Source organism: Vulpes vulpes, chromosome 2 (genome assembly GCF_048418805.1).
Source record: "Vulpes vulpes isolate BD-2025 chromosome 2, VulVul3, whole genome shotgun sequence".
Lineage (NCBI taxonomy): Eukaryota > Metazoa > Chordata > Mammalia > Carnivora > Canidae > Vulpes > Vulpes vulpes.
The window spans coordinates 88,205,609-88,224,902 of NC_132781.1; the positions used below are offsets into that span (position 1 = coordinate 88,205,609).

At 38.9% G+C, this 19,294-nt stretch overlaps 1 protein-coding gene across 7 annotated transcripts in view; it reads right to left on the reverse strand.

Annotated features, from left to right (window-relative positions):
* CCNY (cyclin Y) overlaps positions 1 to 19,294 on the reverse strand; it is a 235,079-nt gene that overhangs the window by 31,472 nt on the left and 184,313 nt on the right. For all 7 annotated transcript variants that reach the window (XM_026000812.2, XM_072749172.1, XM_072749173.1 and 4 more), the window contains 4 exons: positions 18,517 to 18,617; positions 12,150 to 12,185; positions 7,790 to 7,847; positions 7,587 to 7,706 (listed from right to left, as the gene is read on the reverse strand). In XM_026000812.2, coding sequence (XP_025856597.1) covers positions 7,587 to 7,706; positions 7,790 to 7,847; positions 12,150 to 12,185; positions 18,517 to 18,617 — 315 coding nt within the window. The remainder of the gene's footprint in view (positions 1 to 7,586; positions 7,707 to 7,789; positions 7,848 to 12,149; positions 12,186 to 18,516; positions 18,618 to 19,294) is intronic.

The window sequence follows — 19,294 nt, forward strand, 5'->3', positions numbered from 1 at the left end:
GGCATGGGGATGGGTTAAATAGGTGATAGAGATTAGGGTGTGCACTTGTAATGAACACAGGCCTGATGTATGGAATTGTTCAATCACTATATTGTACAACTGAAACTAACATAACAACACTATAAATGAACTAACTGGAATTAAATAAAAACTTAAAAAAAAAACAAAAGAACAAGGAACGTCTGAGAAACAATTACACACAAGAGGAACCTAAGGAGACATGCCAACTAAATGTAATGTATCCTGGACGGGATCCTGAGAAAGAAAAAGGACAATGGGAAAAACTAAGGAAATCTAAATAAACCATGAACTTTAGTTAATGTCTCAGTATCAGGTCTTTAATTATGACAAATATATCATTCAAATACAAGAGGCTAATAACATCATAGATGTTATGTAATTTTATAGATATTAGTAATAAACTGGGTGTGAGGTACATAGGAATTCTATACTATCTTCACAATTTTTCTGTACATCTAAAATTAAAAGCTTACTCAAGAAAATATATCTATAAAAATGAAAACACAACATGCCAAAATTTATGCAAAGTAGTCGAAGCTTAGAGGGAAATTTATTAAATTCCTACATTAAAAAAGGACAATCTCAAATCAATAACCTAACCTTCCACCTTAAGCTATAACTTCTTGAGTCCCACTTGTGTATTTTAATTCTCTACCAAGTGAAACAATATACAATTGATTTTTCTAAACAATATCCACAAGTAACCAGACCAAAAAAAAAAAAAAAAAAAAAAAAAAAAGCACAAACTAATGTAAAGCAAGCAGCAGGAAGGAATTAATAAAGATTACAATGGAAATAAATGAAAGAGAATAGAAAAGTAGAAAATCAGTAAAACTAAATTTTGGTTCTTTAGAAAGATCACTAAAATTGATAAACCTTTTGCCAGACCAAGAAAAAAGGAAAGAAGACTAAAATCAGCAGAAGCAGAAACAAAAGGAGGCATTACAATGGACTTTACGGAAATTTTTAAAAATTGTAAGGGAATACTACAAACAACTGTTATCAACAAATTGGATAATTTAGATGCAATGGACAAATTCCTAAAAGACACTAATTGAAGAAGAAATAGATAATTGGAATATACCTATAGGGAAAGAGATTGAATTTGTAATATAAAAACTTCCAACAAAGAAAAATACTAACCAAAATGACTTTAGTAGTGAATTCTACCAAACATTTAAGAATTAATACCAATCTTAAAACTCTTCAGAAAAATAGAAGGAATACTTCCTAATTATGAGATCAGTATTATGCTGATTCCAAAACAAAAGAGACCACAAGAAAATCAAAGAACAATATCCCCTACAAATATAATGCAAAAATTCTGAACAAAATACTAGTAAATCCAATCCAGCAACACATAACAATAATTATATACCACAACCATGTGGGATAATTTATCAGCGGCGGGGGGTGGGGGAGGCACGTCTGGGTGGCTCAGTTGGTTAAGCATCTACCTTCAGCTCAGGCCATGATCACAGGGTCCTGGGATAAAGTGCCATGTCAAACTCCTTGCTCAGCAGAGCCTGCTTCTCCCTTCCTCTGCCCCTCCCCACCCCCACTCGTGTGCACGTGTCCTCTCTCTCTCTCTCAAATAAATAAAACCTTTTTAAAAAAGTATAATAATTTATCCCAGGAATGCAAGGTTGATTTTAACATATTAATAAAATAAAGGGAAAAAAATCACATGATCAATCTGAACATATGCTGAAAAAGCATTTGACAGAATCCAAAACTCTTTTAAGAAAAAAAAAAAAAAACTCCACAAATTAAGAATAGAAGGGAATTTCCTCAACTTGACAAAAGGCATCTATGAAAAACCCACAGTTAACATTATATTTAACAGAAAAAGCCCAAAAGCTTTCCCTATAAGATCATGAACAAGACAAGGATGTACACTCTCACACTTCTACTCAACTGCACTAAAGGTCTAGCCAAGGCAAATATGCCAGAAAAACCAGTAAAAAGCATTCAGCTTAGAAAGGAAGAAGTAAAACTATACCTATTTGCAGATGACAGGATCCTGCATATATAAAATTCAAAGAATCTAGTAAATATTATAAAAACTAAAATGAGTTCAGCAATGAGAAAGGAATCCAAAAAAATAAATTGTATTTCTATACACTAGCAATAAACAATCTGAAAATGAAAATGAAGAAAACAATTCTACAATACTATTGCATGAAACAGAATGAAAAGCCTAGGAATAAATTTAGCAAAGGAAGTGCAAGACATGTGCCCTGAAAACTATAAAGCTGCTGAAAGAAACTGAAGGAAATCTAAAAGGAAAGATATCCCATATTCCAGATTAGAAGACTTCCTAGTGTTAAGACTGACATACTCCCCAAATTGATCTACATATTCAATGTAGTCCCCATCAAAATCCTAGCTGGTTTTGTTTCTGCTTGTTTGTTTTTGCAGAAACAAGCTAATTTTAAAACTGAAAATTTAAGGGTCATAGAATAGTCAAAAAGATCTTAAAGAGAAGAACAGTTGGGAGAGTCATAGTTCCTTCCTTCCTTCTTCTTGAGAGAGAGAGAGAGAGTAGGGGGAGGGCAGAGGAAGAGAGAGAGAGAGAGAGAGAGAGAATCTTAAGTTGGCTTCTCAACTGGCACAGAGCCCAACCTCAAGACCCTGAGATCATGACCTGAGCCAAAATCAAGAGTCAGACACTTAACTGACTGAGCTGCCCAGGTGCCCCTAGAGTTATACTTTCTGATTTCAACTACAAAGCTATGGTAATCAAGACAGTGTGGTGTGGGTATAAAGAAATACAGATCAACAGAATAAAACTGAAAGTCCAGAAATAATCTTGCACATTTACGGTCAACTGATTTTTGACAAAAGTTCCAAAACAATTCAATGAGTAAAGGACAGTCTCTTCAACAAATGGCACTGCAGGAACCAGATATCCCATGCAAAAAAAAAAAAAAAAAAAACTTGGTCCCCTATTTCACAAAAATGAGTTCAAAATGGGTCACATACCTAAATGTAAGGTCTAAAATTAGAGGGATGCCTGGGTGGCTCAGTGGTTGAGTGTCTGCCTTTAGCTCAGGTCATGATCCCAGGGTCCTGGGATCGAGTCCTGCATCGGGCTCCCTGCAGGGAGCCTGATTTTCCCTCTGCTTGTGTCTCTGCCTCTCTGTGTCTCTAATGAATAAATAAATAAAATCTTTAAAAAGGGGGGAGGATCAAAGAATTTGAAGAGACATTTCTCCAAAGAAGATATACAAATGGCCAGTAAACACACGAAAAGATGGTCAACATTATTAATCTTTAGGGAAATACCAACCCAAACTACAATGAGATAACACTTTATACCCACTAGAATGGCTAGAATCAAAACAGACAACAAAAAGTGCTGACAAGAATGTAATATGGAGAAACTGGAACCGTCCTATTAGGGAACTGCCAATGGGAATAAAAAATGGTGCAACCATACTGGAAAACAGACTGTTCCTCAACAAATTTAAGAGTTACCATATGACCTAGCAATTCCACTCCTAGGTATACAGCAAGAGAAATGAAAATATATGCCTACTCAAAAACATGTACACAAATGTTCACAGCAGCATTATTCATAATAACTAAAAAAGAGACACTCATATGTCCATCAACTGATGAATTTGAATAAAGAAACTAGAACATTTGGCAACAAAAAAGAATGAAATACTCTACAAGTTACAAAATGGATGATGTCTGAAAGCATTACCGTAAGTGAAAAGCCAGTTACAAAAGACCACATATTATATGGATCCATTCTACGTCTAGAACAGGCAAGTCCCTTAAGAAAGAGAATAGATTAGTGGGGTTACATGGGCCTAGGGTGGGACTGGGGATGGGGAGTGGCGGCTAAAGGGTGAAGGGTTTCTTTATGGGGGGATGAGAATATTCTGAAATATTAGGTTATGGTGATGGTTGTTGCACAAGATACAGAGAACCACTGAAGTGCTCTCTTTAAGTGGATTTTATGGTAAGTTAGACTACATTTTAATAAAGCTACGAAAAATAAGGAATTAATAAAAAGGTACTACATCTCCTCTGTCTGGTTATTTCCAGTAGGTGCCACCCCCATTCTTCCCAACTCCCCCTCTTTATGCCTGCTTCCTCCCCATCAGCTACTGACCTCCTCTCCAGCCCATCACATCACTGCAGCCCTCCAGTATGGTTGCATGGTTACAAGGCCAACCTTGTAAGCAACACTCAGTCAGGGGAGTGGCTGAGCAGTGTCCCCAAACTACAGACTTGGCCATCCTCCCCTCAGAAAGCTTACCTTAATAACTTAAGCAGTGAAACAGCAGAACAGGAGTTCCAAGTTACCAAACCCTGGGATAAGGGGTAACTACAGCAAATAGCTCCCAAATGCTCCCTAGGTATCAAAGTGTGAGGTGCACCAACACCACTTTTATTGCTTCAGCAGCAGGTAGCTATTACTACACTTACTCTGACATTTAGTATTCATTAGGTACCTGCTGTGTTCCAGATGCTGGTCATATTGCAGTGAGTAAGAAAGACAAAAAGATTTTAAAGACCTCTTAATCATGGAACTTATAAACAAAATAAGATAAATGACTAAAGCCTAAAGAATGTTAATTGGTGACAAGTGCTTGAAGAAAAAACAGGAAATGATGAGAGGGAACATGGGGGAGAAGGGAGGTTACAATTCAAAGTATGATGGCCCCCTCGGATGGGCCCTTTGAGTGAAGACTTAAAGGAAGGCAGGGTCGTGGCACATGCTACCTGGGAAAGAGGATTCCTGGCAATGGTGTCAAGTGCTCAAGTCCCAAGGCAGGTGCCGGTATGTGCAGGAAAGACCAAGAGGCCCAGATGGGAGAGTGGTGGCGGCTCAGTTGAGATGAGAGGTGGCCCAATCCTATTAGAGGTCACATAAAGGCCTTCTTTCTGTCTTCCTCAAGGAACACAGAACTGCTGGAGGAACTGCTGGAGGTGTTTAGCAGAGTAAGGAAAACAATGGCTGGAGACAGAGCCTGGGCCCTTCTGTCCTATCACCTCTGGGTAAGAACTGACTGTTCCAAGGGCAAACATCTGACCCAAAGGAACTGGACCAGTCACTGATGAAGCCAATCAAAATTCATCTCCTCTCCAAAATCTGACCTAAACACAAGAGGTTGAATTAGCCAGTGTTGGGACTTACACTTATTACACAGGAATAGAGCGCCAAGGTTAGGAGAGCTACTTCCCTGCCACGTCCACCTGACCAGAAGCCAGCCTGAAATTTAATGCTGCAAACCCAAAGGGAATAGAGACAAGAAAAGGCAGCCCCAGAGAAGGGGGCAGTGGGGGGTGGGGGGAGAGGAACCTGCCTCAGAGGACAGGGATCCATGGGACTCTGCAACCTCCCAATCAATCTCCTGCCTTTGCTTCTTAGTGTAGGTTTCTCATCCTTATGATCAAAATCCCTGGCGTAGACAGGGAGCTATATTTTGTTATCCAAGTACCACACGTGGGACTGAAAAGGCTGTCTGCTCACGGCTCTAACGTTAACCCAGTAACTCCTGAGAGAAAGGACAGGCCGTACGGAGGGGCAGCTGGAGACCATGGTCTTCCACCCAACCCCTGCTTTTCACAGCTGTTGTTGGGAATATTATACAATGCCCATAAGCAAAAACTTATCAGAATTCAGCAAGGTGCAATTTCAGTTACTTCATCCTTTTTTAAATTTCCTCATGTGTCAATATCAATGGCAGAACTTTCAGAATATTCTGCAAGGCTAAAAAAATACATCTAGTGATATTAGGTTGTTACTCTTTTAAAACAAAGGTAATTAAGCTGTGAAATATTTGCTTTGAGTAAACTAGGTTCTGGGTATTTGAAGGTCCTGGAAGCTCTTACCACAGGCAGGCTGCAGTTTTGTTCCTTGTGGGCAACAGGGCCAGAGCTAACTGCTGTCCGCCCCCAGCTTCATCCTGGGCAGCATGCCAAGACACCAGACAATTCCCTGGAGAAAGGTAGTGATTAATGCTTCTCTGTCAACTCTAGACTGAACTTGTTCTGAATGGCTGCTTCTGATCTGAAGCGGCACAGAGAAGGGCAGAATGATCATAGAAAGGGCTCTCAGCCACCACAAGCAGCAGCAGCAGCCAGAAGTTGTCTGCAGTAATGTACCTACTACGTGGGACTCCGAAGCTGCTCATCTCTCATTAGGTTGTAAATACCACGACCCCAATACAAGCTCATCTCCTGTGAAGTCACCAGTTTATTGAACACGTCAAGTGAAGGTTTCCATAGCTACTGACAAAAATGCACCACTCCTACAGCACTCCAAAGACATGAACTAACCAAGGCTCCCTGTCACCCTTGGAAATGGAATGCACCTCAGATGTTCTCTTAATATCTCGTCTAAAGCTGGGAAAGTGGCAGGGATTAAAATCTCAGCCCTTGTCCTCCACAGGACACTAACCGCTTCATGCTAGTAACTTTTATCAGGTCACAAACAGGTCATAATTTTCTTAGGAATTAGAGTTAAAAAAATCCCCACCATGTTCCATCTGTAGCAGTTTCAAAATAAATCTTTCTTCATGGCATGAAGGTTAGTACTAATCTCGTGTGGTCATCTGGTTTTCTTACCCTTCTTTTCTCTTTATCGCCATTTCCCTTTACAACAATTTCAACCCTGCACCCCTGCTGCGTGTTTTTGTAAGAACTTGAAAGCCAAGCAATAAATATACTTCTTAAATAGGACAGAAGAATCTAGAATCATTCCAAATCACCCAATGATTACTTGCTGAATGTCTGTTTTACCCATTAGGCAGCAAGTCAGTGAGAGAGAGAGTGAACACACAAACGGATGAACCAATGAATGAATAAACAAACAGGTTTACTGTTGAATTAGCTGAAGGGCACAAAGCTCTTAGTGTGGCAGAGATACAAGGGGTCCTTGGGTGGCCTGTAAACTTTCTAGTAGACAATAATCTCTTTTCAGAAGCAACAAGAATGGCTTTCGGATCTCCCTGTGGGATGGCTTACTCACAGGCAGAGCTAAGTTATCTAAGTGCACACAATAAAAGGTATATGAGAACGGGTTCCATGTTAATCTATTTCCCAAATGAGATCTGACCTAAATAGTCCCTAAAATTTTAAGAATCTAAGTAAGATTATAAATTTTTATATCTTATCTGAGTCTTAAAGTGCAGATATGTCCACGTTGTGTGTGAATATCTTACACATTACTGACACAAAAATCACAAAAGAGAAGGCAGTAATACACAGCACGTCTTCCTATACAGGTATTCACACAGGATATATGTGTCCATCGGATCTTATTAATGTCATTAAAATCTTTGCACAGAATCAACAACAGGAAACCTGGACATTTATTGGTTTTGAATGTGATTTTATAATTGACTTTCAGTGGGGACTATGGAATGGACTTCACACCCTTTTTTGGGAGATCCATTATGTATTCTTCCAAAACAACAACAACCACAACAAAGACAACCTTGAAGGCGAAGATGTAGTTTCCCTAAGGTAGCTGGTAAGACTCTCTGCTTACCATCTCTGCCAGCGAACTACAGAATCGCTGCAGTCATCATGAAGGCACTCACCAGGGTGACAATGGCACATTCAGCTGTCAGCTGAGCAGCACTGAACAGTGTCCGAACAAACCGGTAAATCTGTTTCTGCTCGGGGTTGTGTTTGTCATAATCTGGTGGCACTTCGGATTTCTGGGGAAGGAAAGAGTTTCAGATGACTGGCCACCCAATAAAAACAAAAGAGAAATAATTAAACAACATCAGGAGGAGATTACCGAAAGAGGGTGAAGGTTTTCATCAAAAATATCTAAGAGCATCCTTCCATCTGGGTCCCTGGTGGGGAAAATAAGAGACAATAGAGTTTACTTTCTGCAAGAATGTCATTCAAAATAAGATAAAAATATATTTTGATTTGACATATTTCAAGAAACTAAAGTCAATGTTAAATGTAGGAGATGCTATTGGTTATCCACAAGTAATTTTCTTATGTATAATATTTAATCATTTTTGTCTGAACAGTCTATGAAACAAAGGTTATAAACCACATTTAGTTGAATTAACCTAAGCAAAAATATTGAGATTTTCATTTTCTGAGTATTCAAATGAACCAAACCTAAGCAAGTGACAAACTTCTTTAAACATTTTGCTTCTCAGCAAAGGCAGATGGATATGCTTAAACCATCCCTATACAGTAGTTGAATGGAAAGAAGTTTGATAAAAATGAACATTCAGGATGTTCTAGAAACTAATTTGGAGTTTTTAGAACATACAACTTAAACACTTTCTTAATTAAGAGTTTCACAATTTTATATTGAAAAACAAGAGTTGATGTGTAGAAAAGCTTAACTCAGTAACCCATAAACCTATAAAAGAATGGTTGGTTGCTACTAGGCCAGAAAATGTCATTTAACGTGGTGACAGTACCTTGAGCTTGGTTGGGCTCTACAGAGATGAACTGCACACTTCACCAGCAAAGCTCTGCTTTCGTCTGTTTTATGTCATTTGACTTCTGCCTAAAAATGGTTCTTTAAAAACCAAATTTGGAAACTGGTGCTTTGGTAACAGCATATAAATTCTGTGCTTCCGAAGTCTATTAGGCTTGTGGATATCAGAAGGGTATAGACCTGTCCCTAACATATACCTTTCATAGTAAACACCACAATTTCTGCTCTATAAATTTACTGCCTGCATAAAAATAATATAGACAAAAGGGCTTAAGGGGATCCTTGGGTGGCTCAGCGGTTTAGCGCATGCCTTTGGCCCAGGGCACGATCCTGGAGTCCCAGGATCGAGTCCCGCGTCGGGCTCCTGGCATGGAGCCTGCTTCTCCCTCTGCCTGTATCTCTGCCTCTCTCTATATATATGTCTATCATGAATAAAAAAATAAATAAATCTTTTAAAAAAAAAAGAAAAAAGAGCTTAATTGAACAGCTAAGTTATTACTCTATTTATACAACAGGAATTATTTTTAAAGCTTTGGGCATTCATACCTGTGTTCATTTTCACTAGCCTATGGGAATATAGCCAATAAAGCTTTAGATGAGCTGTAGTAAAAGAAAGGACTAGGTAGGACCTGATAACAGGGTCTGAAAACAAAGATAGCTCCTTCTGGGTGCACTCAGTTACACTTCCTTTTATAATGACCTGGTTATGAAGAACCAGTTGGTTCTCATCTCACTAACAACCTCTGCAAGATATTTGAGGTGCTGGGTAAAAGACAAAACCTGGCCCTGCACCCCATTTTCTTGGGCAGTTCAGCTCTGATCAATATGCCTGATGAATAACAGACCCTTAAAAGCCCTTCAGCATTCTAGAGAAATACTCACCAGAAGTAAGTTTAAAAATAAAAACATAGGATGAAAAATATAAAATGAGGATTAAGAATTTAAGCTAAAATGACTCTGGAAGAAAATTGACTCCTCTGAGAAATGAATCCCAGGGCACCTGGGTGGCACAGTTAGTTAAGCATCCCACTCTTGGTTTCAGCTCAGGTCATGATGTCAGGGTCCTGGGATCGAGCCCCACTTTGGGCTCCACACTCAGCATGGAGTTTGCCTGAGATTCTCTCTCCTTCTCCTGCCCCTCCCACTAGTTTTCTCTCTCTCTCAAATAAATACACAAATATTTAAAATATAATAAAAGGAAAGAAAGCTATGTATCCCAGAGGTGCCAAGGTGGCTCAGTTAGTCAAGCGTCCAACTCTCAAGTTTGGCTCAGGTCATGATCTCAGGATTGTGAGATCGAGCCCCATGTCAGGCTCTGCACTAGGTATGGAGCCTGCTTCAAATTCTGTCTCTCTCTCTCTCTCCCCAACACCCCCACCCCTGTGCATGCCCTTGAAAGCAAGCAAGCAAGCAAGCAAGCAAGCAAGCCGGCTAGCTATGTATCCCAGCTGAGTAGCAGCCTCTCTATCAAGCTACTGTATCTACCACCAGCTCCAGAAGTGAGGCCAGTATGACTGATCGAGAAGAAAATCTACAGAGTCATGCCACCTCTTCCCAAAGATCTTCAGGTTATAATCTGTGGATTTATCATGCTTGTTTCTAAACACTTGCTTTTTTAGTTGGATTTTCTCCACTTCTACTCACTAACTTTTGGTCAATTTATCACCATTAACCCACTAGATTATATGATTAAAAGTCTCAGTATATTGTTTGGGTTCAATCCTCAATTCCCCAGTTCATTAGCTGTGCTATCTTAGGCAAATTATTTAATATCCCTGTGCCTCAGTTTCTTTACCTCTAAAATAGAGATAACATATCACCTCATGGTACTGTTTTTAAAAATAAATGAGATAATGCATATAAATAGCTGATCAGGGTAGTCAGTGCTTCATAAAGCTGGCTCTTATTATTACCAGTTATGGCAACAAAATAACTTTGAAATCCACTGCAGTCTAAGAACTGAGAAATCACTTAGAGATGCTAATGCAAAACTGGTCTGAAAGAACATCTGAGTTTCACTAATGGTATTACATTGTTATTTAAGACCTAAATGTTTAAAAGTTTGAACTGCTATCTGAGAAATGGGCAGCAAGACAAAAATTTGCACTTTCACTGATACACTATTCTGGTCAAGGTTCAAAGTTCCACAATGCTACATTTTCTAAATTCTTAAATCTAAATTCTCAAACCCCACAATGAACTATGAATCACAATTACAATGCAGAAAAAGGTCATTACAGAGAATACCTTTCCAGGTGTTTGCTTCCAGGTGTTTGTGTTTTCTCATAACACTGTTCATCAGAAGTTCCCCTTTGCTGACCTACCACAACTCTCCAATTGCCCCTTTGGTAAACAGACTAAAGGTGATATAGCCCCCACCCATTGAGATCCATGCTAACCAAGAGGTGGCTGTGCTTATTCCCAGAACTGGTTCATATTTATTGTTATATAACATATGAAAATGTCACATTAATCAATGAAATCTGACTACAATGAGTGGCTTTGTTCTTATGAAAATGAAGAAGGAATGCTTTGCAAAGAGCCAATAAAAGGTTATCACCAACAATAAATTTGCTATAGATTATGTATGGTCAAAACCCAAAAGATTCTACACTCAGATTATTTTGTAAATGTCTTTTGTTTTCTATTGATTAAAAAAAACTATATATATGTGGAAAGGATGAATTACAGGGGTGGCTTATAAAATAAAGTCACTTTAGTACTCTAATCAGTGCCCAATGTTCAAAGCAAAAGTTCGATGCATAAAAAATTGGCAATGAATGTACTTTTAAACATTTATGTTGAAATAAAATGTTTGAGGCAAATTTCTAAAGTGATTTTTCCATGATTCCGTTTCAATTGACTTCTTAAATTAACTAAGTTTGTCTCTGAACACACTTATATCAGACAGAAGTCTATTTCTACGTGAGTTTATGTCTAAATTTACACCAAAATTTCTTCTACTAACTTAAAACTATAAACATTTTTTCTCATGTTGATGTTGCACACAGTAAAATTTTAAAATAATATTTTATAAAAGAAAGACTGTTTAAGCAAATTATACAGAAAATCATTGAGGTGCCTGAGTGGCTCAGTGGTTGAGAGTCTGCCTTTGGCATAGGGTGTGATCCCAGGATCGAGTCCCACATCGGGCTTCCTGTATGGAGCCTGCTTCTCCCTCTGCTTAAGTCTCTACCTCTCTCTGGGTTGCTCATGAATAAATAAATAAAATCTTAAAAAAAAAAAAAAGAAAATCAAAAGTGAAAAGGAAGCTGAGCGTTATCAAGAAGATTTGTTCTAAGGGGTGGTGGAAAGAGAGGTGGGTAGGGGGTTGGAGTGACTGGGTGATGGGCACTGAGGGGGGCACTTGACAGGATGAGCACTGGGTGTTATGCTATATGTTGACAAATTGAACTCCAATTAAAAAATATACAAAAGAATTAAAAAAAAAAGATTTGTTCTGTTTTGCGGACTTCAAATACAAATACCCATTTGGTTTCCTCTGCTTGAGAAGCAGTTCAGGACTTACCTGGCAAGTTCTCGTAAATTACGTGAACTCTAGAAATTCCATGAAAACATGAGTAAAGAGTACAAAGACTGAAGCAACTAGGACATAATAGGAAAAAAATAGGAAAAACATAACAGGAAATAACGCGTAACATTTTTAGCACAAAACTAATCATCCACATACCTGTTTTTGATGTGGTAATATATTGCGAGAGCTACACTGTAAAATAAAATGCAGAGTTCAACGTTTTGTAAGCATGCATATTCAACATGTTATATCATCTGTCTGACCATAAATATTTAAACTTAAGTAAAAGTCAAATAATCCACCTGAACCCATTTAATTCAAAATACTGATCAAGTATTCTTCATAGCAAGTCAATCTTGTACTCAATCCCAGCAATCATTAAATCTTTTCCAGAAATACCAAAATTTCAAGAAGTATTTAGAAACAAATTCTCTTTCTACTCAAAATTTTAAGCTTTCTTCACTTGTAAAATACAGGCACTATGTGAAACAGGTAGTGCAAATCAAACATCATTGGAAATTTCCAACTTAGTACCTCCTAGTCTAGAAAAAACTGTGGCTTATTTATAACTACCAGAAAAAAATGTGAGCATCACCTACAGTGGTTTGCTATTTTTTTCTCTTAAATCAATAACCTCTCGGCAATCCACTTACTTTATTCATACACTTGTTGAACTGTAACTTGTAGTTAAAATTTTATTTTACATTTTAAAAGATCTGAATTTAATGAAGACACTCCCCTCACCTGAATACTTTTTCTCAAATAATGTTTTTCTGACTTTAAAAAAATGCATTATATTCATATTGTAGAACTTTTGGAAAATACAGTAAGTATATTTAAAAAAGTAAACGCAAAAAAAAAAAAAAAACAGTAAACGCTGGGCAGCCCAGGTGGCTCAGCAGTTTAGCACCACCTTCGGCCCAGGGCGTGATCCTGGAAACCCGGGATCGAGCCCTGCATCGGGCTCCCTGCATGGACCCTGCTTCACCCTCTGCCTGTGTCTCTGCCTCTCTCTGTGTGTCTCTCTCATGAATAAACAAACAAAATCTAAATAAACAAACAAATAAATAAATAAAAATTTAAAAAGTAAACCCTTTGCCCAAAGATGACTACTACTTTTGAGATATATAAATATCTATTCCTATTGATAAATTTTATGTGTAAACAGGTTTGTGTATTACTTTTATCTTACCACTAAAATATGCTTTAAAACCATGATTTCAAATGGCTGATTATATTCCACTGTAGAGTTGCTGAATAATTACCTAATCCCCTGCTACTGAACACTTGTTTCTAATATTTTGCAATTATAATTAACACCATATTGATATCCTCAGGGATAAAGATTTGTGCAACCTGGGACTATATTATTTCTATAAGAAAACAATTACAGAATGTTTTCTGTATTAATTAAAGTCATTAATAATTGTAAGGCTCCCGACATACACTGGCAACTATTTTGCAGAAGTGTGCCAGTGTTCTTCCCCATCAGTCTGTTGCAACCTCACCCTTTGCTGACATTTACCTTAAATATTCCAAAAAAATGTCCTCCAATCGGAGAGGTAAATTAAGTACTTGTTTCAACTCAGGTGAGTTCCTATGATCACCTATCAAGTTGGCAGGGTTATTCATGTTAACTGGCCAATAATACTTTTTAAATTTCCTCTTCTGTAAACTGTCTAAATCATTCCACTATTTTTGTTTCACTTTAAAATTTATTGAAGAGAACAAAATGTATTTTTTAAGCTTCTAAGACTATTACTTATTCGCTGTATCAGATTGTGTTCTGGGTACTCAGAGCACAGAAACTGCTATCCTGGTATCAACATCCAGGTAGAGGGCTCAGTACTAAATATTTCAGCTTACTCAGCGCTGGATTCCAAAGAGCTCAGAGGCTCGCCTATGACTTCCTATGACAATACAAGAAATCTCTTGTCTCTAGACCTATTCATCATATGATTTCAGCTAAGTGTTAAACATCTTCATGAGCAATGGCAATATGTTCTTCTCCTCCTAACATCTTCAAGAGCGTCTAAGGTGAAGGAATTATAACTGGAGTAAAAGGTCTTCAGAATTAAAAAATAGTAATACTATCTTCAAGCATACATTAACAGTCCTGTGAAGAAAGAAAGCAGGCTACCAACTCTATTTCTTAAATGAGAAAAATTCAGGTTCAGATACTGGATACCAGGACCTCTGACTGGTATAGAGGTTTGTTAAATTCATTTAACAGGCATGCTGTGATGACTGTTTTCTATTCTAATGTCAGATTTAAATTGATGTTTCATGACTATGTTTGGTGTAGTAACTAGCTTCGTCACTTGGACTGAGAAAGAAGATGGTTCTTGCCTTCTTTGTGAGGGAGCATGACACACGAAAAATATCTCTGGGCTGGGAGTCAGAACAACCTGGGTCTAAAACCTGGCTCCTAGGAGCACCTGAGTAGCTCAGTTGGTTACACATCTGCCTTCAGCTCAGGTCAGGATCCCATGGTTCTGGGATCAAGTCCCACACTGGGCTCCCTGCTCAGCAGGGAGTCTGCTTCTCCCTCTTCCTCTCACCACATTTGTGCTCACTCTCTCTGTCACGCTCTCTCAAATAAATATATAAGATCTAATAACTAAAGCAAAACAACAACAAAAAAAAAACCCACCTCCTTCATTTATTAGAATTCAATCACCTCTGAACCTACATTTCCTCATCTATAAAATTAGGACTATTCAACTTATATTAGAGAACCGTTTTTATAACCAAACGAAATATATAAAAGTGAAAGTTCTAAAACAAAAGTCATTATTATGGTTATTATATAATAATTATAACAATTATAATTCTATCCCAAGAGGTGCTTTGCTTCTGCAAACTGAGTGAAAATCTTGAGGGCCCCAAAGTCACTATCTTCTGAATCTCCTGAGCCAAAAGCAAGGTTGGACATTATCATGGCCTTAAACCTTCAGGAAAAATAGAGCCACAATGTAGGACAATTTCCACTCAAGGTTATATCCCAAGAAGTAAGAAAACAAAGCTCAGAATTCACATATAGCGTAGCTCCACGGCCAGTTTAGTTGGTTATCTTGAAAGAAGTGACTGCTCAGGGCAAAGAGCAGTCAGTGGAAACCAGTCCCACACTTTGGGCTTCAGAGGCCTAATCAATTCTGCTACGTCCTCAGAAAATGGTGAGATCGTACCAAAGATGGGCTGGAGTCAAACCAGAAGTACATTTGGAATAAAGGGTTTGCTCAACTGCTTTTGCCACATAGCTGGGAATAAAGAAATGTTTTCTTGACGAAGAAAACAAAACAGACTTGTGACTGCTGGCCCTCTATGTGACCTCTTAGCTAGAGCCAACCTAGCAAAGCATGCAACAAATCCTCAAACCTTTGAAGACCAAGAGGTGGTGTGTTCTGGCAGCACAGAGAAGCTGAACCAGAGGTTTGGAGGCAGGTGGGTAAAGCAGCTGCTCTCCAACACTCAGGGCCCAAGGACCATGGCAATTTAGTCAACAGTGTGAATGGGGCTACCCCCGGCCCTCCACCCTGTTCTCTAATCTCATTCCTATGCCTGTCACAGAATCTTGGATAGGGGGAATGGAGATAAGATGCAGAGGCATGGGGGTTGGTTTGCAAATGCTAAATTCATACCACAGCTGTTGGCATTTAGGGGAAAGATGGGAAAATCAAGTTCTCAAAAAAGAAATTTTGCCCATGAAAAGAATGAGTACAGAATGCCCAAACTTGTTATACTTAAAACTTTTCATTTACTGTTAGAACAGCACTCAACCCTCCATGCATTCCTCAACTAGAATTTGTAAATATGTTTGTTCATTTTGGCAACCCACAATTTACAGAAGGGTTTTCTTTTAAAAATTTGGTTAGAAATCCATGTTTAGAACTCAGAGGATTTTCTTGAAGAAACAGGGATTCATACTTGTTTTCAGGAAGCAAGTTCAGCCCACAGATACCATGTCCACAGTGAAGCTCAAGAATATTCATGGTTTTGGTATTTTTAATGTCTTGGGGGAGAGGACCAAGAAAAGGGCTTGGATTTAGGGAAAGCAGAAAAAGCAAAAAAGGAGACCAGGAGTTTCCTTTTGATAGGCAGAGGGTAAGTTTTAGCACAACTTAAGAACAGAAGGGCACCCGGATTTAGCTTCTTCCGAGTATCCCCTTCCCCTTACACCATCATAAACCCTGGCTAAAGCTCACCCAGCCTGCTAACATCTTGAAATATTCCTTACTCCTTGGCTCCTTGATTATAACCCAGCCAAGTGTGAGATACAGGCATTTACAGGGAAGGATTCTGATGGTACTACTTTAGTTAGGGTCTACCATGCTACCAGGCTCAAAATACACATTTTTAAAAAGAGGGCACTTCTTAAAATAAATGAACCACTGACTGAAGGAATTTCAGGTGGCACAAAGAAAGTGTCTTTCAGATCAGGTAAGTCATAGTATCTACACTGAATGTTTTGTTTCAATAGTCTACTCGTTAACTGGGCCAGCTTTTCAGCTTTTTCCTCCATGTATTAACCTATAATTTAAAAGTTTCACATGGGGATCCCTGGGTGGCGCAGCGGTTTGGCGCCTGCCTTTGGCCCAGGGCGCGATCCTGGAGACCCGGGATCGAGTCCCACGTCAGGCTCCCGGTGCATGGAGCCTGCTTCTTCCTCCGCCTGTGTCTCTGCCTCTCTCTCTCTCTCTGTGACTATCATAAATTAAATAAATAAATAAATAAATAAATAAATAAATAAATAAATAAATAAATAATAAAAAAGTTTCACATGAACTCTGATGGGGAAGGGGAGAAGAAGTGTCAACTTACACCAGGAGTTGTCACCTTTGGCTGCCTACTAGACTCTCCTAGGGAGGGTGTCAAAAATCCAGACACCAGATCTGTAGGGCAGGACATCAAACATCAGCATGCCTTCCAGCTCCCAGAGGACTCAGGGTGTAGCCAGGGCTTGGAACCACTGATTTGCACAGCAGCACATTTATAAACTTAGGTGACACTGAAATATCAAAGTGTTAACCAGTTTTCCCATCAGGCTCCTAAATGTCTATGTCACAACCAGTGGCAATTTTAAGTTATCCAAGGGTGAAGTGTTGAGCGACTGAGTCGGATCCATTTGTAAAGCCCAAGAGCTCTGGCTGGCCCTGAAAGCAAAGGTGCCCTCTGCTCCACTTGCCCTCCCTTCCTGCTGAAGAGAATCCCAGGATTAAAGAGAAGTTAGCAGCTTTCTTTCTGGGGTCCCTGGAACTTGTGCAGATGTCAACAGCCGCATGGTATATATATCTTCAGCGCTTTCCACTCCTCTCCACAATTACTAATGATTTACTCTAGGAAATACTTCCAAGAGGTACTGTACTTCCTATTTTGTGGCAGTAAACTATGGCCCAAAGGCAGGAAGTGGCTCAGTCAAGGTTATGTAGAGCAATAACATGCAAACCTCTTCTGAGCTCTAAACATGGACTGTCTGGGTCGATGTCCCCCTGTCATTTATCAAGCCCTTAAATGCCACAATAATAAGGGAAGAAGCTACATTTCTATTTAGATTTTAGAAAACGTGCAACTGTTCAGGAGAGAAGGCAGCTTCCCTCAAGTGGGCCATCTTCCATCTCGCCCCGGGAGTGGATGCTGTCCAGGAGTGGATGCTGTCCAGAGAAGACTGATCCAGTCCCTGCTGCCTGACCAAGACTGTGATTTATTGTCACATATGGTCATACTCAGAAGAGGGCTCCTAAGCCTGAAAACATGGCCCACTGAAATGAAAGACTATTTCCTATTTAGAAATTTAAACATATACATCATACATGAACTTAGACTGCTGTTAAATGTGTAATTTCTTGAACACATATAGCACATCACATTTTCTGTGATCTCTGTCAAAGGCCATTATTATCACAACGCTAATGGGAACATTTCAAAAAAAAAGTGTTTCTTCTCTCCTACCTTCCATTTTAAATTAAGGAAACTAAAGCCCAAAAAGGAAAGGATTTTATCCAAAGACCCCTCTTCCCCCTATAAACCCCACCTTAAAACAAAGTTCCAAAGAGAAGGGTCTTACCCCAAACCTTCCCTGTTGTTGAGAGAGCCAAGATCAGAGCTCAGATCTCCTGATTCTAGGCAAACACATTTTCCCTGTCAGGCCTGCTTCCTACGGTAGCCCTGGGTCTTAAATGGGACCACAGAAGCCCTGCCTTATTTCAAAGGTAAAATATTAGTAGAGTAATTCTAGGATGGCTTTAATAAAAAGTGGGAAGGTAGAAAATATGCATAGAAATCAAATAATGTTTTCATCTACATTTAAAATAATTTTTAAATTTGGCGTTTTATGTAAATGGTAATGTGCATAAATATTTGAACACTTCACATTTAAACCAAAATCACATTTTAAAGAGATTTCCTCAATAGTCAATGGCCTCCTCCAGCCCAATCTTACCACCCAGACCCCACAACCAACCAGTTAGCTGTCAGGTTAAGGAACAGAAAAAGCATTCAGTTAGGCAAAAATGCATATACCCACCATTTAATTGTATACTTGAGGTTTGGTTGACTGACTGTGCTATCATCTAGGAAAATAGTGGAGCAGGAGCTGTATTTCCTCGCTATTTGTCCTGGAGGATGCTAGAAAACAAGGGCAATAAGACAAGAACAATTAAATGGGACTCAAAATTCTTCCAAGAAACACCATCCCCTTAAACTTGGGATCACACCACATAGGAAAAATGTCTTACACAAGAAATTTTAATACTACCTGTAAGAACAGTACAAACACACTTTCTTCATACAATGAAATCCCTCCTACATGTACAAGTCACCAGCACTGCTAGTCCCAAACCTCCTTCCCTGGGAGAACAGCACTCCTCCTTGCAGAGTCCACACAAATCACCCAGCCTGGGGCCTGTGTGAAACAAGAAGTACACTCCTTGTTACACCAGTGAAAGCCCCTTATTAAGGCAGCATCTTGGTTTTATGCATCAAAATGAAGGCAAGAGACAACTGTACCCATTCTCCCTATCCCTGAGGTACAGCTGATTTGGAGGCCATGGAAAATGCAGCCAATGTAAATTTAGATCTCCTGGTTAATCAGCTTGAATTTCAGGAGGCGAAGTTATAAAGACAAAAGTAATGTATATTTAGATCTCCTGGTTAATCAGCTTGAATTTCAGGAGGCGAAGTTATAAAGACAAAAGTATTGCTTTGCTAGGGGCAAAATACATTTTAAAGAGGAAGACTATCTGATAATTTTGAAAATACAATCCCTGGATGACCTTCAGGTAGTGCCTGCTCCATCTTATGAC